We start from the raw sequence: 25,218 nt of genomic DNA on the forward strand, positions 1-25,218 counted from the left end.
AACTTCATAATGTACAGTATGAAAAAGATATTTATTTTGAGATTTGCTAAAGCAGTGTTGTTAAATTATTAATGTTTTGAAAGATTAAAATAGGGGAAATGAGTGAGCACAATTATTTATCACCTTTATGTGCTTGGCTTGAGCTCACCAATCTATGTTGTTTGATTTTCAAGAGTGTTTTCGATTAATTCCTGATCAATTCTTTGGATTGGCAGTAGACCGTGAAGGTCAATGTCCTTTGCTTTGCTGTGTTAGTGCTGGTCCAGTCATTAAGTCCTGCCTGACCCTTTTGTTCTAGTTTGAATTGATTTCACCATTTTTTATTTATTTTTTTTTTAATGGAAGGGATACAACTTGCTCATAATGGTTTTGATGCTAGCAAACAATGTAGACTCAATTCTTAATTTTATTTTGGCAATTTGCATCACTAAATAATTTATATGATGTTGTTATTTCCAGACCCACAAAAAGGCTAAATGAGCTGCCTCTATTATACTGTTAAATATTTGATGGAAATAAAACAAAAAAGCAAAAAATGAAAGTGTCACTCGCACAGTTTCTCATTCCTCTTTCTCTAATTATTCTTTCTACCATTTAAATTTTTAATTAAGCTATAAAGTATGTGATGTTGTGCTGTTTGAGAATGATAAAAGTATAATAAAATTCTTTTTCAATGTACAACAGTCGACTGCATGAAGTATGGCAGTATCATTCTGATAGAATATCGTATTGTTGACTTTATATAATGTGACACTGTACGGTTGAGTCTGTTGTTATAAGCCTATATCAAGACTTCAAACACAACCAATTATAGAGATCTTATTGCTTACATGCACTTGCAGGGAGTGATTAAACTGAACTAGGGGGCTTTTCATGCCAGATTTTTACCATCTTAATACGGTATGTAGGTTGCATCCATTTGCTTTCTCCAGCCGCTCTCTTTTCTCTCTTCATGTATTGCGTTGCGTGTCAGCTGCTGGTAACCCTAGGTGTTCTGCACAGCTGTCACCCCTCAGGAAGCAGAGAAGGAACAGCGTGTCCTATTGGGCTTTCCAACAACCTTCTCACTGTGTTAATGCTTTTCAGATAATGTGCCTCTTCACTGGAACCTTATGAGAATGGGATGTCTTCCTATGGGGAAAGGATATTATGAGATAGCATGATAGAACAGGAGGATGGAAGGTTAAAGAATAACTAGGTTTGTTTTAGACCACTGGCGTGTGGTGGCCTGTCTTTGGGTTTGGAGTTTTTTTCCTGTACAAATCCATGTTGCAGATTAATTTGATATTTTTTTCACAGTTAACCGTGGCTTTTCATCCGTACTTTGCTATTGCCCCTGTCACATTCATGCCACGCTTTAGGACCTCTGTGAAACCGCAATGATCTCAAGGGAGGTAAAAGAGAGACTGCCTTCCAATGAAACTTTATCTGCTTATGTGGACACTGGACAGTGTTATTTGATAAATATGACACATATTTGAGCTATTTTATTTGATATGTTTTGTTTTATTTTAGTACTGACAATTATTGTTGTTGTTATATATTTATTATTTTTGAGGTCTCCTTGGATGAAACACCCCTGATTTAAAGTAGGGGGGGGGGGGTGCAATGCTATTTCATGCATTCTGACTTATTTACACTGTTAGAGTTCGATTCTCATGCTAAACATGGTAAGTTTCAAAACACGAGTTGGACATATGACGGAATATTTCTGTGCCAAATGATGGTTTCGGAGAGTTTTTTTTTCTAGTATGGCCCTTTATCACGTAATAAAGGGTGGAATTCCTTGTATAGGCATTTCTCCCTGATAAGCGTGCGCACACACATTACCCAGAGCAAGAGCAAGAGCACGCTCATCAACGCGTTTCGTTCGGGATACGGAAGCCGAGAGATTTTCAACAATGGCTGTGTTCCAATTCAGGGGCTGCACCCTTTGAAGGCATTTAAGAAGAATAACCATTAGATTGCAACGTAAGAAAGAAATTACAGTATTTTACTGTTACTCTTTTTAAATATGACATCCTTGATGAAGTATTCAGCCTTCAAATGCGATCTCCGGAGGACGCAGATTCTGAAATGAGACGCAGCTCCTGTCAACAAAGGAGTGTGTTTTTGGTTGTGAGAGAAAGATTACCTTTTTCAGCTTCCCAAAGGACCCAGCGTTAAGGGAACAGAGGATGAAGTTTGTTTTTTGGGGGCAGCAACGGAGTTGTGCACATATGTTTGTTTGTTCCCGGGATTTCGGTGATGAATACTTTGTAAACAAGTCCCAGTTTGGCACTGGATTTGCAGATCGCGGGTGGTGGGTAAAGCTGCATCAGATGTCTGTGTTTTGTTGGCAGTCGGCACGCAAGTGCATATAATGTAAACAACACAAACGTTTTTGTTCCCTTTTTATTTATAATAATGTCACAGCTAGCATGCGATCTCTATGCCGCTGCGCTCGCTCGTGACTCTTTAGCTCCGCCCACGGCATTGACGGCAGACACGCCTCCAGGATCTCGGCTTTTTCCAGAAAGACTTGGTTTAGCGTATCTATCTTTTATAAATATGACAAAACTAAAGACTTTTCGGAGATATGAAGGATGCATTGCTACTCTATATGTACTCACTGTGTGTGATTACCCCTCCCCCCCCTTTAAGGTACAGTTGCACTAGTGAAAAATTTGGCGACAAAAAGGTCAGTAGTTTAGTGAAGTCACTTTTTTAAGCCAAGCAGATTTCTGTTGTTAAACGTGGCAAATCCACAACCCCGCTGTGAAATCTGTGTGAGGAAATCTTTCTCCCTCACAAGAAAACCAGACCATGTGTTTTCTTACTGAAATGACTAGATTTCGCCAGTGAAAATTTGTTGATCAATGAGAAAAATGGATCATTGCTTGGATGGCCTTGTTCTCTGAATGTGTGTGTGAGTGAGAGCTGTTTTGGTCTTAAATTTAGTCTCTAGCCAATATAAGTGACCCCTGAAATACACACAATTGCAACCAATGACCTTTCTTCTTCTTTTTTTTTTGTTGCTTCGTCTCTGTCTCTTTCACTCAAGCACACTTTGTATTTCACTGTCCACTGTTTTGGCCTCCTCGTCTGTATGAGTCACTGCAACACTCTTTCAATTTTCAGTTCACTTACTGTTCTGATGGACTCCAACTGTGAGGGTTCATCTAAACTGACAATCAACGCACCTCCTCTGCCCCTCCTGTGTTCACTTTCTTTTCTTTTTTAATACGACTACTCCTCCTGGGTGAGTTTTGCCAACTCTGACCACAACCTTGAAATTAAGCACCCATCACACACAATGAAATGTCTTTCTCTAGTCAAAGGCGTATATGTTAAGGCAGTTGTTTCCTAAACTGGGGTACACGTACCTCTGGGGGCACATGAGGTGATGGGGTGTGTGAACAAAATGCTGAATTTTGTCGCTCATTCAGTTCTAACATTAACATTATTTCTAATAGGCAAAATTCCACAAAAGGTCCATACTGCATCCTCACAAGCAGCGTGCATATGAGAGGTTGCGTGCAGAGTATGCTGCCTTAGCAAATAGCGCTCCATTCTCAACAATGGCCCTGTCCCAAATGTCACCCTAAACACTTGCGGTCTTCTTACAAGTCCACACTTTCATGATGTAACGCCACTTTGACTCTTGGGAAGAAGTCTGCTGTGGAGCTCACTTCAGTGCGGGCGAAAGGGCTCGCTTGCAAGCACCCTTCTGAAACCTAAAATGACAAATGGGACATCCTACGGTCTCATCAACTTAACAGACACGTTCAAGCGGCAGCCTTTGTAAGTCCACAAGACCAAAAGTGCATATGAAGTGTGCCATTTGGGACAGGGCCAAAGTGGGGATTTAGCACTTACTAGCATAAAGAACAAATATAGACTCACAGAGATCAATTTAAGATTTAAAGTCTCTCCGATACAAAAACATACCCTGTGTGAGTTCTTGTTTAATGTTTGTAGCAAGAATGCAATTTTTCCCAAATATCCACATGATTGCAAATGTGTTTTTGTACGAGTTCAATAAACAAAGGGGTAATATTAAGTGATATACATTTTGAACAGTATTTTTAGTATTGCTTGCTCTATAATGATCACAGGCAATAAGAACATATTTGATGTTAAATATCACACTACATCAATTGGTTTGGATTTTTCTTGTCGGAATATGCAAAAAATGGAAACCAAGTAATAGACAAAATTTTGTTGTTTTTCATGGCTGGTTGACAAAAATCAGATTACTTTTATTTCTTGATGCTTTGTCCTAACCAGCCATGAAGCGATAGAGTTATGCAAGTAGCGTAGTGCTTAGAAGTGAATGAGCAGCTCTCAGCTTGTGTTAATAGTCATATGTAGTCTTGAAAAGCTTCATCCCTTGCTAATAGAATTATAATTTAATTTCTCCTTAATATCTCTCATTATCTTTTGTCACTACCAAGATCACTGTTTATAATCAAGATTAAATCTAAGTGAAAACTGATAGCATGTTATCCATTTTTAACTGTATTTTTTTTTTCCAAGAAATGTGAGAGAGACTTATTTATTATAACCTGACTATTTATGCAATGGCAAGTTAACAGGGTTTCTAACAGGATGGAAAGTAAAAAAAAAATAAAAATGTTTATATATATATATATATATATATATATATATATATATATATATATATATATATATATATATATATATATATTACAGAAGACTAGCAGGATAGAAAGTGGGAAAAAAAGATAATTTTGTTCAGGTGTGATATTGTGATAAAATAACACAAAATAATTTATTTCCATCCTTAAAACTTGTGAACTTTTTTTTTTTTATAGTAAGACATAAATGAAAATGTATTGAATAGTAGAAATTGCCCACACATTAATGAGTGGTTGACAATTTTCAGTGATGCTTTAATGTACTCATTATTTTTGTAACAATAAGGAGATTGTATAATTGTCACCCTCATCATTGAAGGCACATAGTGGATCTGCTGTGTAGGAAGTTATTGTTCTCATGGTAACATTGAAACAGCACAATTTTTCATCACTTCTTCAAAAATAAGATGTGTTTGTGAAACAAAGCTCCATATTTCCAAATTGGACTTAAATCCATAACAATGTGGTGTAACTGGCCAATTCTCAGGGATTACGAAGACTTTGTGACAAGGCAGGCTATCATTACCCAGGCTTTCAACACAGACTTGTCTGTCTGCCGCATGCTCTCTGCTCCCTGTCAATACCTGCACTTAACGGTGAAAACAGATGTTCTTCTTCCATTCCTCCTCCCACGTTGAGTGTCACCTGCGTCTTAACAAGCTGTTTGTCGCTAGTGCTGCAGGGGGCTGGGTGGGAAATTCTGGTGTCTGTGTTCATTAGCTGCCACTGAGTCTTGCTCACACCTGGATTCCTTAGTCACCACTGTTTCTCTGTGACAAACAAGAGAAGAGAAATGAAGCTTCAGCTCAGGCAATGACAGGGCTTCTCAGCTAATTTCTGTCTTGACAATCTCAAGATAGAAGTGATTGGCAAAGATTGCTAACATAGAAGAGACCTCAAGTTCATCCATGTGTAACCGTATGCTTCTGTAGTCTGCGTTGTGTTGAAAGTGAGTGAAGAACGACAGGAGAGCGCCGGATTGGGTTTGCATAGAGAATGTATTTTTATATAGACAGCCCGTCACGATAGCTTCAGCTCACACATCAGTAACACTCTTTTGTTCGGGAGAAAGACGGAAATGAGCACGTACTGTATGCTTATATATTATGTGTATTTATACTACGGGGCTGTTGAGTTCTTGAATCTGATTAGTGTGCAATAATTGTTTTAGGAAAACACATGGCTGAAGTTGTTCCAGGCAGGTCTTGACCGCATTACCGTTCCATTTCACTTCGCCAAATGCTTTCAGTTATTTTAAAGGTCACAGGCCTACAGCCTACAACAGTAAAAGAACCAAAACCCGCAATGACATTGATAAAGTAAATAAACTATTTTACTGATAAAATCTCAATATTTAACAACTTAAAAGCTACATGACATTTCTGAGGTAATAACAGCGCTGTTCTTGGAGCAGATAAACTTACAGTTTCGTTATTAGTAGAGACGCTGCCGAACACTGTTGAGAGACACAGATTCAGGTCATTCATACATGCTTAATCTTTCTCGTTCTCTCTAATAACTGCATTACTCTGCTATCAATGGCTCAAGCCTCCGTTACTAGCTTTAAATTGATGTTTTGGAATTAGCAATGGAGGCTTGGCATTAGATGTGTAAAAAAAGAGTGTTTTAAGGACAAAAACCTAACAAACATCTTGAAATACATCATCTGAACAATGTTTTGAGGTGTTGTAACCTTAGTATAAACAGAATAATTCACTCCAGGCCATTGAATTATTGAAAAATAATGCACATCCGAGGTGTATCAGCAACTCTGCTTCGCGTCATGGCCGCATTACCACTTCGGGTGTGCATTATTTTTCTAATAATTCAACAGACCGTTGTCAATTATTCCTTATATTATTAAAATATATTTATTAATTTATTTTCTATGTGTGTGTGTACACTACCATTCAAAGGTTTGGTGTCAAAAATACAGTAAAAACCATTTAAATTTAATATAACTTTTCGACTTGAATATATTTTATTTCTCTGTTGGCAAAGCTGAATTTTCAGCAGCATTACTCCAGTTTTCATTGTCACATGATCCATCAGAAATCATTTTAATATGCTGATTTGCTGCTCAAGAAACATTTTTTATTATGTTGTGTTGCTTAATATTTTGTGGAAACCATGATAATTTTTAAGGTCTTTTTGATAAAGAACAACATTTGTTTTAAAAATGGTTATCTTTTTAACATTATAAAAAATTTTACTGTTCCTTTTTCACAATTCAATGTCTTTGCTAAATAAAAGGATTAATTTCTTTAAAAAAAAATGTACTAACCCAAACTTTTGAAAGGTAATGTATGTATTTAATATTTAACTTAATATTAGTTGCTGTGGTAGACTAAAAACCTTTGCATGTCTATTCACTGCACATGACCTAATACTTAATTCGGCATATTGCTTATACGCTTTGGTTGAACATACCCATTTGTCATACAGCAGAAGGCTCTTAGCAGCTCTTATGTTAAATTGTTACTTTATAGCTTTAATTTGTGCTTGATTTGTATCCGTTTCCTCCTGCCGCACAGTGGTAATCGTGATACACTAAATGGACACATATACAGTACAAGTCACTTGCTAATAATGACTGCCATCAAAATTAATTTGAATGTAAATTCAAATTTAAGCATATAGTGACTTACAGTGCATCCGGAAAGTGCATCCACATTTTGTCATGTTACAGCCTTATTCCAAAAGGGATTGAATTCATTATTTTCCTCAAAATTCTACAAACAATTCCTCATAAGGACAATGTGAAAGAAATTTGTTTGAAATCTTTGCAAATTTATTAAAAATAAAAAATGAAAAAAAATCACATGTACATTCACAGCCTTCACTCAAAATTGAGCTCAGGTGCATCCTTTTTCCACTGATCATCCTTGAGATGTTTCTACAACTTTATTGGAGTTCACCTGTGGTAAATTCAGTTGATTGGACATGATTTGGAAAGGCACACACCTGTCTATATAAGGTCCCACAGTTAACATGTTGCATGTCAGAGCACAAACCAAGCAATGAAGTCCAAGGAATTGTCTGTAGATCTCCGAGACAGATCTGGGGAAGGGTACAGAAAAACGTTCTGCAGCATTGAAGGTCCCAATGAGCACAGTGGCCTCCATCATCCATAAATGGAAGAAGTTTGAAACCACCAGGACTCTTCCTCCTGAGCGGGCTGAGCGATCAGGGGAGAAGGGCCTTAGTCAAGGAGGTGACCAAGAACCTGATGGTCACTCTGACAGAGCTCCAGTGTTTCTCTGTTGAGAGAGGAGAACCTTCCAGAAGAACAACCATCTCTGCAGCACTCCACCAATCAGGGGTGCGTTTCCCAAAGCGAACTATGGTCGCAAGTTCCGTCGTTACCAATAGAGTTCAATGGGACTTGCGACCATGGTTCACCAACGATGCTTTCGGGAAACTCACCCCAGGCCTGTATGGTAGAGGGGCCAGATGGAAGCCACTCCTCAGTAAAAGGCACATGACAGCCCGCCTGGAGGACTCTCAGACCATGAGAAACAAAATTCTCTGGTCTGATGAAACAAGGATTGAACTCTTTGGCCTGAATAGCAAGCATCATGTCTGGAGGAAACCAGGCACTGCTCATTACCTGGCCAATGCCATCCCTACAGTGAAGCATGGTGGTAGTAGCATCAGGCTGTGTTGATATTTTTTAGCGACAGAAACTGGGAGACTAGTCAGGATCGAGGGAAAGATGGATGTACAGAGACATCCTTGTTGAAAACCTGCTCTAGAGCGCTCTGGACCTCATACTGGGGCGAAGGTTCATCTTCCAACAGGACAACGACTTTAAGCACACAGCCAAGATAACAAATGAGTGGCTATGGGACAACTCTGTGAATGTCCTTGAGTGGCCCAGACTTGAACCTGATTGAACCTCTCTGGAGAGATCTGAAAAGGGCTGTGCACCGACACTCCAACCTGATGGAGCTTGAGAGGTTCTGCAAGGAAGAATGTGAGAAACTGCCCAAAAATAGGTGTGCCAAGCTTGTAGCATCATACTCAAAAAGACTTGAGGCTGTAATTGGTGCCAAAGGTGCTTCAACAAAGTATTGAGCAAAGGCTGTGAATACTTCTGTCAATGTAATTTTTTCGTTTTTTATTTTTAATAAATTTGCAAAGATTTCAAACGAACTTTTTTCACGTTGTCATTATGGGGTATTGTTTGTAGAATGAGGAAAATAATGAATGTAATCCCTTTTGGAATAAGGCTGTAACATAACAAAATGTGGAAAAAGTGAAGCGCTGTGAATACTTTCCAGATGCACTGTATCATATGTATTCTGAGGCATTAAAGGTGAGTGATGCTTATTGACCGCTGTAAATCCAGTAAAGATTTACATTAAAACAACAGTATAATGAAGGAATACCTCTGTTCTTGAACCCTTCTATCCAAAGGACTTGGCTATTTATACAAAGAGGCTCACCTGACACTTAAGTCTTGATTCAAGCTGTTTTGTTTTGAGCCTTCATTATGCTGTTCCATTAAGGTCCTCTCAAAATCTTTTTTTTTTTTTCATCATTCATATCCTCCTTCAACTGTTCTCCCTTTTATCTTTATTTCTCCATTCACTCTTCTGACAAGGGCTTTTGAAGCTGGGTCATGAGAGCACATAATAATGGCATTATGATTCACTGATCTTCTACTGGAGCAAATGGCCCCTCCTTCCCTGAGCGAGCCACTTTTTAAAACCAACAGCGCCGACGACGATTAGCCTGGCTCTGTCCTGGCTAATGAGCTCCTTGTTAAAGTTTAATGTCTGTGTTCCAGTGCAGTCAAGAATTTTAAGCGCCGGCTCCGGCTCTCTTCTGGGGAAGTGTGCCACGTTGGGCTGTTGTTCCAGAGCATGTTGATGATGCTGTTAGTTTTGCACTTACAAACATGTCCCAGTTCTTTGGCCTGAGGGCCTGAGCTCAAAGGATTATTATAAATGCTTAGAAACTTTTCATCTCAAATTGTGTGTTTAGCACACTATTCCTCTATTACTCATTATAAGTCAGTGATTCTTCAGTGTTTTTGTTATAAATTGAGGGTTTGTAAAGCCTTGCAAGATTGGATATGTGGGTAAGATGTCTCAGTCTGATATTCTAAAGGGACAGTTCACCCCAAAATGAAAATCCTGTCATTATTATGTTATTTCAAACCTGTATGACTTTGTTTCTTCTGGCAAACACAAAGATGATATTTTGAAGAATCTTTCAGCTGTTTGCTTGTGCGGTGAAAGTCAGTGGGGTCTAAACAACATGGCATTCCACTTATTTTCATTTAATGCAAACAAAACATTGAGACATTTTTCATGTTTGGTTGAACTATCCCGTTAAGGGTTGTCTAAGCAATTTCAAGTCTGCTACTCAGATATGTTTAATCTTTGTCATCCTCCTCAAAATGAAGCTTGAGCTATTTAGTGCGGAAATAATGTTTGCAGTCAGAGTGCATTTTAATTTAGGCCATTATGGCATTTGAAGCAGCCGTTGGGTGGAAACATGTCCTATACAAGTTTAATGTTTATTTAACTCTCACTTTCTCAAGTTCAGCAGTGAAATTTTCCAGTAAATTTTTTTTTTAGTAAAAAGGTATAAATGGAAAGGTGGCCAGATTTTACCCAGATGAAGGTGTCTGGCAAGTGAATAATCTATGATAAAGTTGCATGTCTGCACAAACATTCACCATTCTCGTAAATTAATAAAATATGTGCCCTTTTTCTCATCTCTTAGTGATCATGCTGGAGTGAGGAGACACAGAAGATCTACATGATCTTTTAAAGTTCCGCAAGTTGCAGAGCAGACGAGATCAAGGAAGACTGGAAGACGAGAAGAAGTGAAGGAAGGAAGGAGGGAGTTGGTTGGACTGGCTGAAGGGGGAAAAAGAAGGGCTGGATGCTTTATTCTAGAAGTTCCCAGGTTCCTCAGAGATGGCCTCCAACTTCAATGACATTGTCAAGCAGGGCTATGTCCGCATGCGGAGCAGGAAACTGGGGGTGAGTAGTAATTAAAAGCTTTTAGTGTACTTGATGGAGGCTTGATCTAATGCTGGTTCACTTGTATGATAATTGATACTTCAGTTTCAGGATCATCTTGATTTTGATTTTTTTTTTCTTTTTTTTTCAATTTGTCTTTTGTTCTGTTCATTATTTTGACTTATTTCAGAGTTTTCTGGTTTTAGTTTTTATAGTAATTTTAGGCCCCGTCCACACGGAGACGCGTTTCTGTGAAACCGCACAAATTTTTTATCGGGTAGGCGTTTCGTCCACACGGATCCAGCGTTTTCGAACTGTGAAACCGGCATTTTTGGAAACCGGGTCCCAGAGTGGATAAATTTGAAAACGCCGTCTTTGCGTTATCGTGTGGACGGGGCAATCCGTATATTTTCTGAAACGATGATGTCATCACCCCACGTGTCGACCCTAGTCAGACGTGCTAACACCACAAAACAGCACCAACAACAGCAATAGCAGACTCTACATGCTTGTGTTCGTGCTGCAGAAGCTACTGAGCGTCATTTCAACAACGCTGTACTGTTCGTTCAAACCGCCGCCGGTGGGAGGGTCAAATTAAATGACTGGTTGTGGCAACCAATCGGAATCCTCTCAAGCGAGGACCTCTACATTCCGTTTGGTTGCCACCGAACCACGTCATGGCTCATTACCATACAGTTGACTTGATTTCAACTCTCCTCGATGCTCTCACCGGAGGCCCAGAGCTCACCGCCGGCTCTCATTGGAAAATGAATGACTTCCTGTCACTTTGACGCTCTCGCCGCTGGCGGTGTGAACACACAGTAAGCTTTGTTATAGTTTGTATTCAGCGCGCAAGGTTTATGCGCATGCTCCAAGTCTCCTTCGCTGCTTTAAGTGCATTTCTGTGACAGAATTACAGCGCCACATAATGGTCTGGTATGTATACTACATAATTTTGAGCCGTTTCACTGGTTTTGTGTGGACGCAGATATTTCTTGATACGGCGCCGTGTGGACGGGATTTTTTTTAGAACGAGGAAAAAACAAGATCGGATTGGGGTAAGCTCCGGCTTCGTGTGGACGGGGCCTAAGTTTAAAAAAAAAATGGTGTAGGATTTACTTTGAAACAAGAAATTTCTAGTTAATTTGAATGATTACATCGAAACGACAACTAATACGTTGAATTAATAGTGCAGTGTGTAGATTTTAGTGGCATCTAGCAATGAGGTAGCAAATTGCAACCAACTGCGCTCACCCCTCCGTTTCGAAGCACATAGAGAAGCTACGGTGGCCGTCTCGCCGACACAGAGTAGCCAGTCAAGCAATGAGGTTTCTTCTTACTTCTAACAAAGAACGGTGTCTGCTTCTAATAAACCAGACTACTACTAGTACTACTACTACTACTACTACTACTACTACTTCTTATTTGTGTATATTCAACGTAGTGACAATGCAAGCTGCCTCTAAAAACACAAATGATTTAGAACAACAACAACATAGTGACTAAACACGCTCTGTAGAGCAGTTTGTCCATTTAGGGCTACCGTAGAAACATGTTGGCCCTAAATGGCGACTTAACATGTAATGGGAATCGCGGTGTATGAGATAGAAATGGCTCATTCTAAGGTAATAAATGGTTCATTATGTAAGGTCTTTATACACCACTGAAAACATGTTATGTATGTATGTAGTTATGTATATTATATTGCATTTCTGTCGATAGATCCTCCCAAATTTTATACATTGCACCTTTAAACATGAAATTTTGAAGTTGAAAGACTGATGTAATATTTTGTTGTAAAATGTACTCCAATAATCTGTGTTTTATTCACAACAATCTTTTTTCTTTTTTCTTTTTTTACAGTTTGACATTCAAATTTTTGTGGTATAAAATTTCTCATCACAGTCCCTATTGCTATCTTGTAGCATTAAGTGAATTAGATTATTATTAACTTATTATCGTATTATTATACCATGTATAAAAAAATGTATTTTAGGTTGGGTATTTTCTTTTTTAATTTCAATTTTTACAAATATTTTCTGGTGTGTTTTTTTTTTTTTTTTTATTTCCATTAATGATAACGATGCTGGAGCCAAACATCATATGTCAGTTTGTGTGCTGGTCAGCATTTGCTTTTAATGGTGTGTGATAGGCAAGGTAATGACAGCCTTGCTGTATGTGGTATCAAAATGTCCAAGGATTGTTTATCATTTCATCCAGATCAGACTAGATATCTTGCACAAAATATTGGCTCGTTGTTTTTCTAGATAATTGTATGTTTTTGAAGAGATTGAGCAAATTGTTCCCTTGGAAGAGGCTTGTGAACCAATAATGATGCAGGACGTGGGGGGACTACATTCATACTACTAACTTAACCTCATCTCTGGCCTGTAGACCTCATTACAGCTTTACAATCTTCCGCTGACAGGCGCTTCAGCCTCACAGGCTCTGAGAGCATGTCCCAGTTAGTTGCACTTACATATGTTTTTTTGTCTCTGGAAAAATCTCATTCTTTCTTCATTTTATTTTTGTCATTATACTTGTCGTTTTTCATTAGTATTTCATCGTGTTTGTCTTTGCTTTATTTGCATTACAGTCACTTTCCATTATAAGTTTTCCTGCTCTGCATATGCTTTTATGATTACAAGCATATGCTTTTTAAACTATTTTACTGCTGAAATCAATCTGGATCTGCTGGCTGCATTGATGTTTCAAAATGTCTAAGAAGTTCCAGCATTACAGTGTCTAGTGACTTTGTGAGTGCCTCTCGAGCTCGTGCACCGGTCGATGCCTGAATTATATAGTCAGCAGGATTGTGGTTACCGTGGCAGCAGTGAGGTTGTGACACATGGTCCCCCTGGGGAACAGAGTGCTAAATAATCTAAAAGGAGTTTATATTTTCTCCCATTTCCTTCTTCTTTTTTTTTTTTTTTTGTTATCTTTTATTTATCCTCTCCCTTTATTCTCTCTCTTATTTCACTCTTCTTGTCCCTTTTGCACGGAGACGTCTTGTGTCTGTATGTGTGCTTGTCTTTGTCTCTCCTTTTTTTCCATTCCTGTGCTGTGCAAACTCAAAACGGGCACCATTCCTCCATCATTGTTTAACAAATGGCTTCCCTAATTGTAAGTCAATTTCCTTCGTCTATTTAATATTATGCTAGTGCACGTAATGCAAGCACAATATTGTAAATCCCCACTTATGCACAACTAATACTATTTACATCCATGCTGCTGCCTCTGCTCTGATTTGGCAGCAGCAGTGAGTGCGTGGCGGCATTTGCATTTGTCTGAACTGTGACAAAGCCCTCTCTCTCTCTCTCTCTCTCTCTCTCTCTCTCTCTCTCTCTCTCTCTCTCTCTCTCTCTCTCTCTCTCTCTCTCTCTCTCTCTCTCTCTCTCTCACTCTCTCACTCACTTTTTTCTAGCCTCTACAGATTGGAGGAAAGATTGTGTTCTAACCATTTTCATTGGCAAAAAGCTCCCATGTTGTAGCATTTTCATTATATTGTTCATCTGAGAGTTATATTGAATGCGGGTGGTAAATAATTTGTAATGCTTTGACCACCCAGGTTTATTTAGTCATTGCCGTGTTTGTTAAAGAAGAGGATTATTTAGCGGGTTCTTATTCATATTTGACTTTGGTTGTAACTTTCTGTAAGACCTGGAACTTAATAACTGATGCCATAATTCACATGCACACCCATGCATTGTAAGTCATACAGTAATTCAATTAAAAAAAATAAAAAGTAATTTGCAGTCTTGGTAGTATGGTATGGTGGAATTTAATTACCACCATTGATGATATTAAAGTTAATGAAAACACCACCTGAGGACTGTTGTGACAAATGAAAAAATAATCTGCGAAGACAATTGAAAGTTGTGTATATTTAAAGGTGCCCTAGATTCAAAAATTGAATTTACCTTGGCATAATTGAATAACAAGAGTTCAGTACACGGAAAAGACATACATTGAGTCTCAAACCCCATTGTTTCCTCCTTCTTATATAAATCTCATTTGTTTAAACGACCTCCGAAGAACAGGCGAATCTCAACATAACACCGACTGTTACGTAACAGTCGGGGTGTACGCCCCAATATTTGCATAATGCCAGCCCATGTTCCCAACATTATGAAAGGGATTACACAAGGGCAGCCAGTAACGTCTGGATCTGCACACAGCCGAATCATCAGACTAGGTAAGCAAGAACAACAGCGAAAAATGGCAGATGGAGCAATAATAACTGACATAATCCATGATAGCATGATATTTTTACTGATATTTGTAAATTGTCTTTCTAAATGTTTCGTTAGCATGTTGCTAATGTACTGTTAAATGAGGTTAAAGTTACCATCGTTTCTTACTGTATTCACGGAGACAAGAGCCATTGCTATTTTCATTTTTTAAACACTTGCAGTCTGTATAATGCATAAACACAACTTCATTCTTTATAAATCTCTCCAACAGTGTAGCATTAGCCGTTAGCCACGGAGGACAGCCTCAAATTCACTCAGAATAAAACTTTAACATCCAAATAAATACTTTACTCACATAATTCGAAGCATGCATACAGCATGCATGACGAACATCTTGTAAAGATCCATTTCAGGGTTTATATTAGCTGTGTGAACTTTGTAAATGCACTGTATTATAGTCGAGAGCTCGTGTGGCAGGGAGTACGCGATTTAAGGGGGCGGCGCAGAGTGTAAATCAGTGCATTGTTAATGATGCCCCAAAATAGGCAGTTAAAAAAATTAATTTAAAAAAATCTATGGGGTATTTTGAGCTGAAACTTCACAGACACATTCAGGCGACACCTTAGACTTATATTACATCTTGTGAAAAAGCATTCTTGGGCACCTTTAAAGTTTTAAACAAGTTTCCAGATATTAAGCAGCACAACCGTTTTTAACATTAAGAAATGTTTTTTGCGCACCAAATCAGCATATTAGAATGATTTCTGAAGGATCATTTGACATTGAAGACTGGAGAAATGATGCTGAAAATTCAACACAAGTTAGTTCACACAAAAATGAAAATTCTGTCATTAATTTCTCACCCTTATGTCATTCCAAACCCATAATACTTTTGTTCATCTTCAGAACACGAATTAAGATATTTTTAATAAAATCTGAGAGCTTTCTTTCCCTCCATTGACAGCCTTCACAACTACCAGTTTCAAGAACCAGAAAGGCAGTAAAGACATCATAGAAGTAATCCATGTGACTCCAGTGGTTTAACCTCAAATTTATGATTGTTTTGTTTGCACAAAAAAACATAATTTACCACTTTATTTACAAAATATTAATCTCCAACACACGTTCATGAGAGCACCACGTTGCATGTTTTTTGTGCAAATGAAGCAGTTGTGTCACTTCATAAAATTGAGGTTAAACCACTGGAGTCACATGGAATACTTTAAAGGTCCCGTTTTTCATGTTTTTTTTGAAGCTTTGATTGTGTTTATAGTGTGCAATATAACATGTGTTCATGTTTCGCGTGTAAAAAAAACACAGTATTTTTCACATAATTTACTTATCTGTATATTATCTGTGTTGTGATTCGACAGCAGTTTAGCGCATCTTGCCCGGAAAGGTCACGCCTCTTGCCATAACGTGGAGATGCACGCGCTCAGTGTTATTGTAAACATGTCTTTAATTTTACCCTATCAATTTGAGCCGGAATCAGACCCGGTGATTGGACTGCGGGATGAAAATAACAGCGTTTCGACGACATGGCGACAGACACACTCTACAAACGCAACTCTTGTGTATTCCTGTGGGCGGAGGTTAGTCAAAAAACTGTTTTAGTGACGTCATTAAAGAAGGAAGTAGAGGGATGTAGTCCAAACTGGCCGTTCGATGTAGGCGACTTCTGTTAAATAAAATATCTCGCTTGGCATTGAACTTAGAGCTTTAAAATTTTACAGATTTTATTTATACTCTAACAACAACATTACACACTAACTAAAGTTTCAAACATAGGATCACGAAGAACGGGACCTTTAATGATGTCTGTACTGCCTTTCTGGGCCTTGAAAGTGATAGTTGCATAGGCTGTCAATGGAGGGGAAGAAAGCTCTCAGATTTAATCAAAAAGATCTTCATTTGTGTTCCGAAGATGAACAAAAGTATGGAATGATATGAGAGTAATTAATGATGGAATATTCATTTTTGGGTGAATTATCCCTATACCTCCATTTTAAAGACCCTTTATGCCAAAAAGGTTCTATATAAGAAGAAATGTATAATATAAATTGCATAACACTTTGATGTTTATTGGGTTATTTAAAGGTCCCGTTCTTCGTGATCCCATGTTTCAAACTTTAGTTAGTGTGTAATGTTGTTGATAGAGTATAAATAAAATCTGTAAAATTTTAAAGCTCAAAGTTCAATGCCAAGCGAGATATTTTATTTAACAGAAGTCGCCTACATCGAACGGTCATTAAAGAAGGAAGTAGAGGGATGTACATCCCTCTACTTCCTTCTTTAATGACGTCACTAAAACAGTTTTTTGACTAACCTCCGCCCACAGGAATACACAAGAGTTGCGTTTGTAGAGTGTGTTTGTCGCCATGCCGTCGAAACGCTGTTATTTTCATCCCGCAGTCCAATCACCGGGTCTGATTCCGGCTCAAATTGATAGGGTAAAATTAAAGACATGTTTACAATAACACTGAGCGCATGCATCTCCACGTTATGGTAAGAGGCGTGACTTTTCCGGTCAAGATGCGCTAAGAGCTGCTGTCGAATCACAACACAGGAACCGCTGGCACAATCAGAACTCGTTACGTATTTCTGAAGGAGGGACTTACTGCTGGAAACAGCAGTATACAGATAAGTAAATTATGTGAAAAATGCTGGGGGGGTTTTTACACGCGAAACATGAACACATGTTATATTGCACACTATAAACACAATCAAAACTTCAAAAAACCACGAAAAACGGGACCTTTAAAGTTTTTCTAGTGATAAAGTTTGTTTATGAGCTGTTTAATTCATAACTTTTAATTCAAATTAAAAATGAGTTAAAATGATCCCATGATGCCAATCGATAACTATAATGATATCTATAACGTTAACTATATTACCATCCACACCAGTGGATTATATCGTTCGGTTTATTTTAAGTGTGCGCTGCATTTATATTGTTTGAGGCTTTAAATGCTCAAGCTCTTTAAAGCAGGATTGATTCTGCTTGCCTACCAACGTTTTTATCGTTCATCAGCAGAAAAATTTATAAATTACTAAATTAATTAATAAAGAAAGAAAGAAAGAGCAAAGAAAACAAACTACAATACAATAAAGACAGATGAAATAGACCTACATGAAAAAACTTCAAGTACTAGAAAATGTATAAAGTAATCAAAGGTATAAAAAAACAAAACAATGAATAGTCTTTACTGTGTAAATTAAATATACATTTATTCTTATTAAAGTTACAAAAGCAAGCAGTGAGAGATTTTCTCTCTTTTTGTTTGATTAGCATTAATGATGACAGCAAGTAAATTAGGATGCTGTCCCTTTAAGACTGACTGCACGGATCCATTATACTCGAGCCCTGTCTTTCTCAACTGTACCTTCACTTAAGACATAAATGGCTCTGTTTACTTGCAAATACGTGGTCACTTTGGCACAGAGGTATGTGTATTTAACCGTTCAAGCCCAATTAGGTGTCAAAAAGCACTCAGTTCAGTCCTCACGTGCCCTATGAGCAGCGGCTTCATGTCGCGCGTCTCTCAGAGAGCGTGTGCATATGCTGAAATTAGTTGTCTTTCGCTGCTAGCCGCACTTCAACGGTTTAAAACCCCTTGTTTTTAAACCGCAATGCTTAACTCATGCAAATGATAAGCTTTCGCGACCGCGCAGAATAGCAACCTCACGTGAGCGTAACCTTGACAGAGACAATCGTCCAATATCTCTACCAGTTGACAAATTTTTAGCGGCTAATCGTGTCTACCAGTTTATCCCCCACTCATACTTATTGTGCTTAATAACACTTTAACATCGAGCACGTCTCGCCTTCTGAGAGAGGCGGGTTTCATGCGTGCACTTTGGCAGTGTGCGAGCGCTGCACCGAGTTCCTTTTCAGGATAGCTATATTGCGCTTATAACTCTTTTAACATCAAGCACGTCCCGCTCTTTATATTCTCATTCATGCATTTCATCAGGGACGTGCACAGGGGGGTTGCTCAGGTTGCCCGGGCAACTGCCCATATGCCCTTCTCGACTCAAGTTGCTCTTCCAAGGTGGGAAAAAAAGAAATAAAAAATCGTACAATGGATACAGAATTTCACGTAGGCCTAGATAAATAAAAAAAATCGCACAGCCTCATTCACTTCCATATTCGGGCACCCGTCCGAAAGTGAAAGTCAGTAGGGGAAGGGCAAACTCTGTTTACGTGGCTGCAGCGCTGCACGCGACCGGCACCTGAGCTGAGCCTGCATGAGCGGCACTAGAAGGAGATTGTCGCGGTTGTCGGGTGAGACGACTTAACGTTGTCGGAAAGGTGAGTAAGGTTATAATCGTTAACGAAAACGAACGAAAAAAACGAAAAGTAGGTGGGAAAAAACATCGTCGTTAACTGAAATAAAAATAAAAACGAGGCATTACAAAAAAACGATAACTAACCAAAACTGTAATGTGTGTTTGGCAAAACTAACTAAAATAAAATTATAGCTTAAATGTCCTTAGTTTTCGTCTTTGTCAATGTCTTTCATAGAGCAAACGTTCAGCTGCATTTCATTTCCCTGCGTCTCTCACTCACGCGTCTCTCACATACTCGCGTCTCGCGCGCGCACAGCCCCTCCATGAGAACGAGTATTGGAAGCAAGTTCGCGAAAGGTTGGTATCTCGTGAAAACCTTTACTCAATCACACATTAAAAAGTGGTATAAAAATATTTTTAATTCTGAATATAATTTTGTCAGTGTGTTAATGTCGACCTGAGAAGCGATTGCTACTTTAGAAAGTTAACTAGACGCAAGTTTGAGGTAAAATGCACTTGGGTTGTCGATGTCAAAACACTATTTAAGCTGTGATTCAAGTAAGGAATAATTGACGACGGGCCGTTGAATTATTAGAAAAATAATGCACACCTGAGGTGGTGATTCGGTCACGACTCGAAGCGGAGTCAATTATTCCGCTTATACCACGGTTATTCTCAGTCCTTCATATAGCCCGTGAGGGGGGGTGTTGGTAGGGGAGTGCCCTTTTTTTAGGTCAGAGCAACTGCCCCTCAAAATTCCTGTGCACGTCCCTGCATTTCATCACTCTGAAGTGTCATTTGTGCAATATATTTACATACTATACGATAAATACGATATAGCAAAATCTCTAACGATAGACATTTTACGATATCGTCATATCGCACAGCCTTATTCCACACCCGTAAGACCTTCGTTCATCTTCAGAACACAAATTGAGATATTTTTGATGAAATCCGAGAGCTTTCTGACCTCCAATAGACTGCAACGTTATTACCACTTTCGAGGCCCAGAAAGGTAGTAAAGACATTGTTCAACCTTAATGTTAATATAATAATAAAAATAATAATATATTATTTATTTATTTATTTATTTATTGAAATCTATACCTTGAATGCAATTTATACCTAGTCGCTTTACATGTTGCCATTAAGCAGCTGGGCGAGCCTCGTAAGCCTTTCATCTCGCAGTTTCAGATCACTGTCTCTATATCCCTTCCTCCCATTCTCACTGTCTGTCTCTGTGGTCCACTCAGGGACCAAGAACCCCAATCAGACTAATCAGAGCGCTGTTTAGCATTCTGCTCGGGTATCGACAGCCCAGTACCGCCGGCTTCACTGCCATGCTGGAATTACCCTAATTGCTCCTCAGCTACTGCCAGCCCTTTTGAGTGCATATGCAATCGTAAACGGCCCAACACCAGGCATCACAACTGTGAAACAACCCCCAACGTTAGATGGGGGGGGGGGGGGGTGTTGGTTGATGCAGGTGATAAAGGCCAAAAATCAAGTGGACATACATTGCAATACCACACTTTTGAGGGACAAAGCAAAGATCTGAAGCTACTGTGACTTAAACAGACAGGACTTGAATTTTAGAATAGTTTCAGAAAATCCCCAACAGGTTTCAGTGGGCACAGTCGGTAAGCTGCCATTTTAAATTTAGTCTTGCCTGAGAGGAAGCGGTTTAATTTTAGCTTTAAGCATAGCAACTGTTGTTCCAATAGTGTCATTATTCCTTTGACCATCATAGGATGCCAAGCTGAGTTCTGTTAGATCTCAGAGGAAGAGCAGATGAGAGATGAACAGCTGACAAAAATGCAGAAATGGATTCATACCAAGGGCAAACAGACTCATTATAGGCTTATTATCCTATGAAATGTTGGCACATTCTGCCTCTGTTTTATCTCTGCTGCTTCCTTCCAATAACTAAAGCCTTTCACTGCTTTAGTTTAAACTCTGTATTCTCTGTGTGCCTCCATAAGCTGTTATTGTGTCCTTCTCTTTCTCCTGCCTCTTCTCTTATATTGACCTGCTGTAAGCACTTGAGATAAGTGTTGTATATTTCACCATTCATTATTCCCCCATGTTTTTAACACATTTGCTTTCTCTGCCATGACAATTTATTCTCCATGTAGAGGTTTGAGGGTTACAGCAAGACAATATGAAGATAACTGCACATTTTAATACGGAGTACCAATACAGTGTGAGAAGATTGACCCTGAAACAAAATTAGCATGGTTACCATGGTTTCTTCCAAAAAAATAAGGAATAAGCTCAATTATGCTGTAAGCCATAATTGAGCAAAATAACATTCAAAATCACACTGTTGTTGTATCTTGCCAATATTCAGTACTGTGGTATGATTGCGAGTGTGATCATTGCTTTCGTACAGCAGCTAAAAGCAATAAATTAATATCAATTATCTGATAGTTTGGCCATTTTGTTAATATTTACTCTGCCAATAAAAATGAATCCAAATGAAACCAAAGCAGGATCGGAAGTGGAATTGCATGCAGAATACACAAACAAGTGGAGTCATACAAATTGCTGTTATATACACTACCATTGTTAATGTTTTTGAAAGAAGTCTGTATATTTGATCAAAACTACAGTAAAAACGGTAATATTGTGAAATATTGTTTTTGTTTTTTGGTTTTGTTTTTTTTTTCTTGATATGTTGGCAGAGATTATTTTTCAGCATCATTACCCCAGTCTTCAGTGTCACATGATCCTTCAGAAATCATTCTAATATGCTGATTTATGCTGACATTCTAATATGCTGATGCTCAAGAAACATTTATTATTATCATTGTTGAAAACCGTTGTACTGCTTAACACTTTTTGTGGAAACCGTGATGCTTTTTTTTCCAGGATTCTTTACTCAGAATTGAGAGGAAAGACATGTATGATGTTGAAAAGGATTTCGATCTTTAAAAAAAAAGCTGTTCTTTTGAACTTCCTATCCATCTATTTAACACATCCTTGCTGAATAAAAGTATTAAAGGTGCCCTAGAACGTTCTTTCACAAGATGTAATATAAGTCTAAGGTGTCCCCTGAATGTGTCTGTGAAGTTTCAGCTCAAAATACCCCATAGATTTTTAATAAATTTTTTTAACTGCCTATTTTGAGGCATCGTTAACTATGCACCGATTCATGCTGCGGCCACTTTAAATCTTGTGCTCCCTGCCCCCCCCAGCTCTCGACTATAAAACATTGCATAAACAAAGTTCACACAGCTAATATAACCCTCAAATGGATCTTTACAAAATGTTCGTCATGCATGCTGCATGCATGCTTCGGATCATGTGAGTATGGTATTTATTTGGATGTTTACATTTGATTCTGAATGAGTTTGATAGTGCTCCGTGGCTAAAGCTAACATTACACACTGTTGGAAAGATTTATAAAGAATGAAGTTGTGTTTGTGCATTATACAGACTGCAAGTGTTTAAAAATGACAATAGCGACGGCTCTCTTGTCTCCGTCAATACCGTAAGAAACGATGGTAACTTTAACCACATTTAACAGTACATTAGCAACATGCTAACGAAACATTTAGAAAGACAATTTACAAATATCACTAAAAATATCATGTAATCATGGATCATGTCAGTTATTATTGCTCCATCTGCCATTTTTCACTATTGTTCTTGCTTGCTTAGGTAGTCTGATGATTCGGCTGTGCTGCTCCAGACGTTAATACTGGCTGCCCTTGTGTAATGTCTCGATCATGGGCTGGCATATGCAAATATTGGGGGCGTACATATTAATGAGTGTTATGTTGAGATTCGCCTGCTCTTCGGAGGTCTTTTAAACAAATGAGATTTATGTAAGAAGGAGGAAACAATGGAGTTTGAGACTCACTGTATGTCATTTCCATGTACTGAACTCTTGTTATTCAACTATGCCAAGGTAAATTAAATTTTTGATTCTAGGGCACCTTTAAAGGGTTAGTTCACTAAAAAATGAAATTTCTGTCATTTACTTGCTTACATGTTGTTTTAAACCCGTAAGACTTTCGTTCATCTTCAGAACGCAAATGAATATCTTTGATGAAATCTGACAGCATTCTGTCCTCCATAAACAGCTACGCAATTGTAACTTTGACGCTTCAAAAAGTTCATAAAGAGATCGTTAAACCATATAAACATTGATCAGTGAACATAAGCAGAAGCTCAACCAAACCTGAATAACGCACAAGATCAAACTTCTTACAGAAGCTCAAACACGCTGCGTAAAACACTAGAATGAACCTCATTGGTTCTCGCATGCGTCAAGCAAACATGGCTGAGCTTCCGTTTACCACAACTGATGTTTGAACATAAGCCTAAATTCAATCTGTTCATCATATAAAGCGATCGTGTCTCTTCAGAAAATTTGGACTAAACCACTCAATTCATATGGATTAATTTTATGATCTCTCTATGAACTTTTTGAAGCGGCAAAGCGGCAATTGCGTGGGCTATGTATGAAGGGACATAAATCTCTCAATTTCATCAAAAAGATCTTCATTTGCATTCCGAAGATGAGCCAAAGTCTTAAGGGTTTGGAACGACATAAGGGTGAGTAATTAAAAACCGAATTTTCATTTTTGGGTCAACTAACCCTTTAATTCCTTTTAAAAGCAATTCTTACTAACTTTTGAACAGTAGTGTAGGTTGTCCTTCAAACAGTATAAGAAGCTTCTGTCCACTTTTTGCTAATTTCAGTTTCTTTTAGCTGAGAGTGGTGGCTAATACCAAGTTAATTGTAGTAATTTTAACTCTATAAAAATGATACTTTAATATATATTATGGTTACCATGATACTTTTTTAAGGGAGTGACACCAAGATGGATCATATTTGGTTTGTGTGTGTATATGCATCTACGTTTGTGTATTAATGTGCGGACAGATATACAAACAGTAAAGCAGCAGTGAGAAAGGGCACGTCTCACCCACACACATACACTCAGTCGCTCTCTGCTGATGCTGTTGCACAGTCTGTTTACAGAGGATTAGTGGAACCTCAGGGGACAATATGATGCAAACAAGGGATCAATCTTTTACCTGCTGTGAATGGAAAACCATACAGCTAACTTTCTCCAATTCTTCATAAGATGGGTCCAAGCATTTGCGTGGCAATAACATTAAGGTCAGCTTAGATGACAAAAACAAAAGCCCATCAGCTCAGTTCAGCTTTCTATTAATCATCTCGACAGGAAATTGGACACACTGTAAGATGCGTGAAACTTCCCAAGGTAAGATTTTATCATTTGAACTCCTATAGTCCAGATCACCTATTGATATGTTCATTCATGGACAATAGGGTTAAAAGCATGTGGACTCGGATGTTAAGCCTCTCTGTTGTATGTTAGGGGCGATGCAGGCCTTTTATTATACAAGCCTGATGACTAATGCAGTGTTTATGACTCTGTGAGTCAGAATGTAACTTCATTTAAAAACAGAGTCTAAACACCAGGGAATTTGATCAGGGTGTTTAAACACATTGACTTGAATTCGCTCTAAAGGGTTACTGAGGCAAAAAAGACAAATAATTTTCCCTTTTCCCATAAAGAATAGAATTTTTTCTTGGTAACTCAATTCAGTTTAAATGTTATAGTTTCTTTTTTGCCATTCTTGTCATCTTCCAACGCTTAAAACACAAAGGAAAGTGAAAAGCTGAACTGCGGTTTCTCAGAAAGCCTATACATCAGGTAGGCTTGTAATGAATAGATGATATAGAAATAATGTTACTCTGGAACAATTTTCAGTAGATTGCAGTAAGTACGTGAAGACCTGTGATGATGATGATGATAGAGAGCAGGACTGGCCTTGGGCTGGCTGGAACACTTGCCTAAATGGACTGGGGTTACCGTGGCAACTGTAGGATTTGTCATTGAAGGACATCAGAGGTATAAACAGAAAATAGCTTTTATGGCAGGAGGTCGATTGAGGGAGAGAGAGTGTTTACAAAAGATAAAGACAGATCGCAACTGGTGTAGGTTTAATTAGGTGCTTTCATATTATACAAATAACACATTTGTCTAGCAGAATAACATTGTTTTAGCTTTGGAAGCAAATGTTCTTCTAAGCCAGTATTTTTCTTGTGTATTTGTGATGAAGCGCAGGTCCCTG

The 25,218-nt window shown here is 38.3% G+C and overlaps 1 protein-coding gene across 3 annotated transcripts in view; it reads left to right on the top strand.

The window, feature by feature from the left end:
- The window catches only part of dok4 (docking protein 4), a 63,665-nt gene that overhangs the window by 22,626 nt on the left and 15,821 nt on the right, over window positions 1-25,218 (top strand). For all 3 annotated transcript variants that reach the window (XM_048184225.1, XM_048184227.1, XM_048184226.1), the window contains exon 2: window positions 10,377-10,639. In XM_048184225.1, the coding sequence (XP_048040182.1) occupies window positions 10,574-10,639 (66 nt within the window). In that variant the 5' untranslated portion in view covers window positions 10,377-10,573. The remainder of the gene's footprint in view (window positions 1-10,376; window positions 10,640-25,218) is intronic.

Source organism: Megalobrama amblycephala, linkage group LG3 (assembly GCF_018812025.1).
Source record: "Megalobrama amblycephala isolate DHTTF-2021 linkage group LG3, ASM1881202v1, whole genome shotgun sequence".
Taxonomy (NCBI): domain Eukaryota; kingdom Metazoa; phylum Chordata; class Actinopteri; order Cypriniformes; family Xenocyprididae; genus Megalobrama; species Megalobrama amblycephala.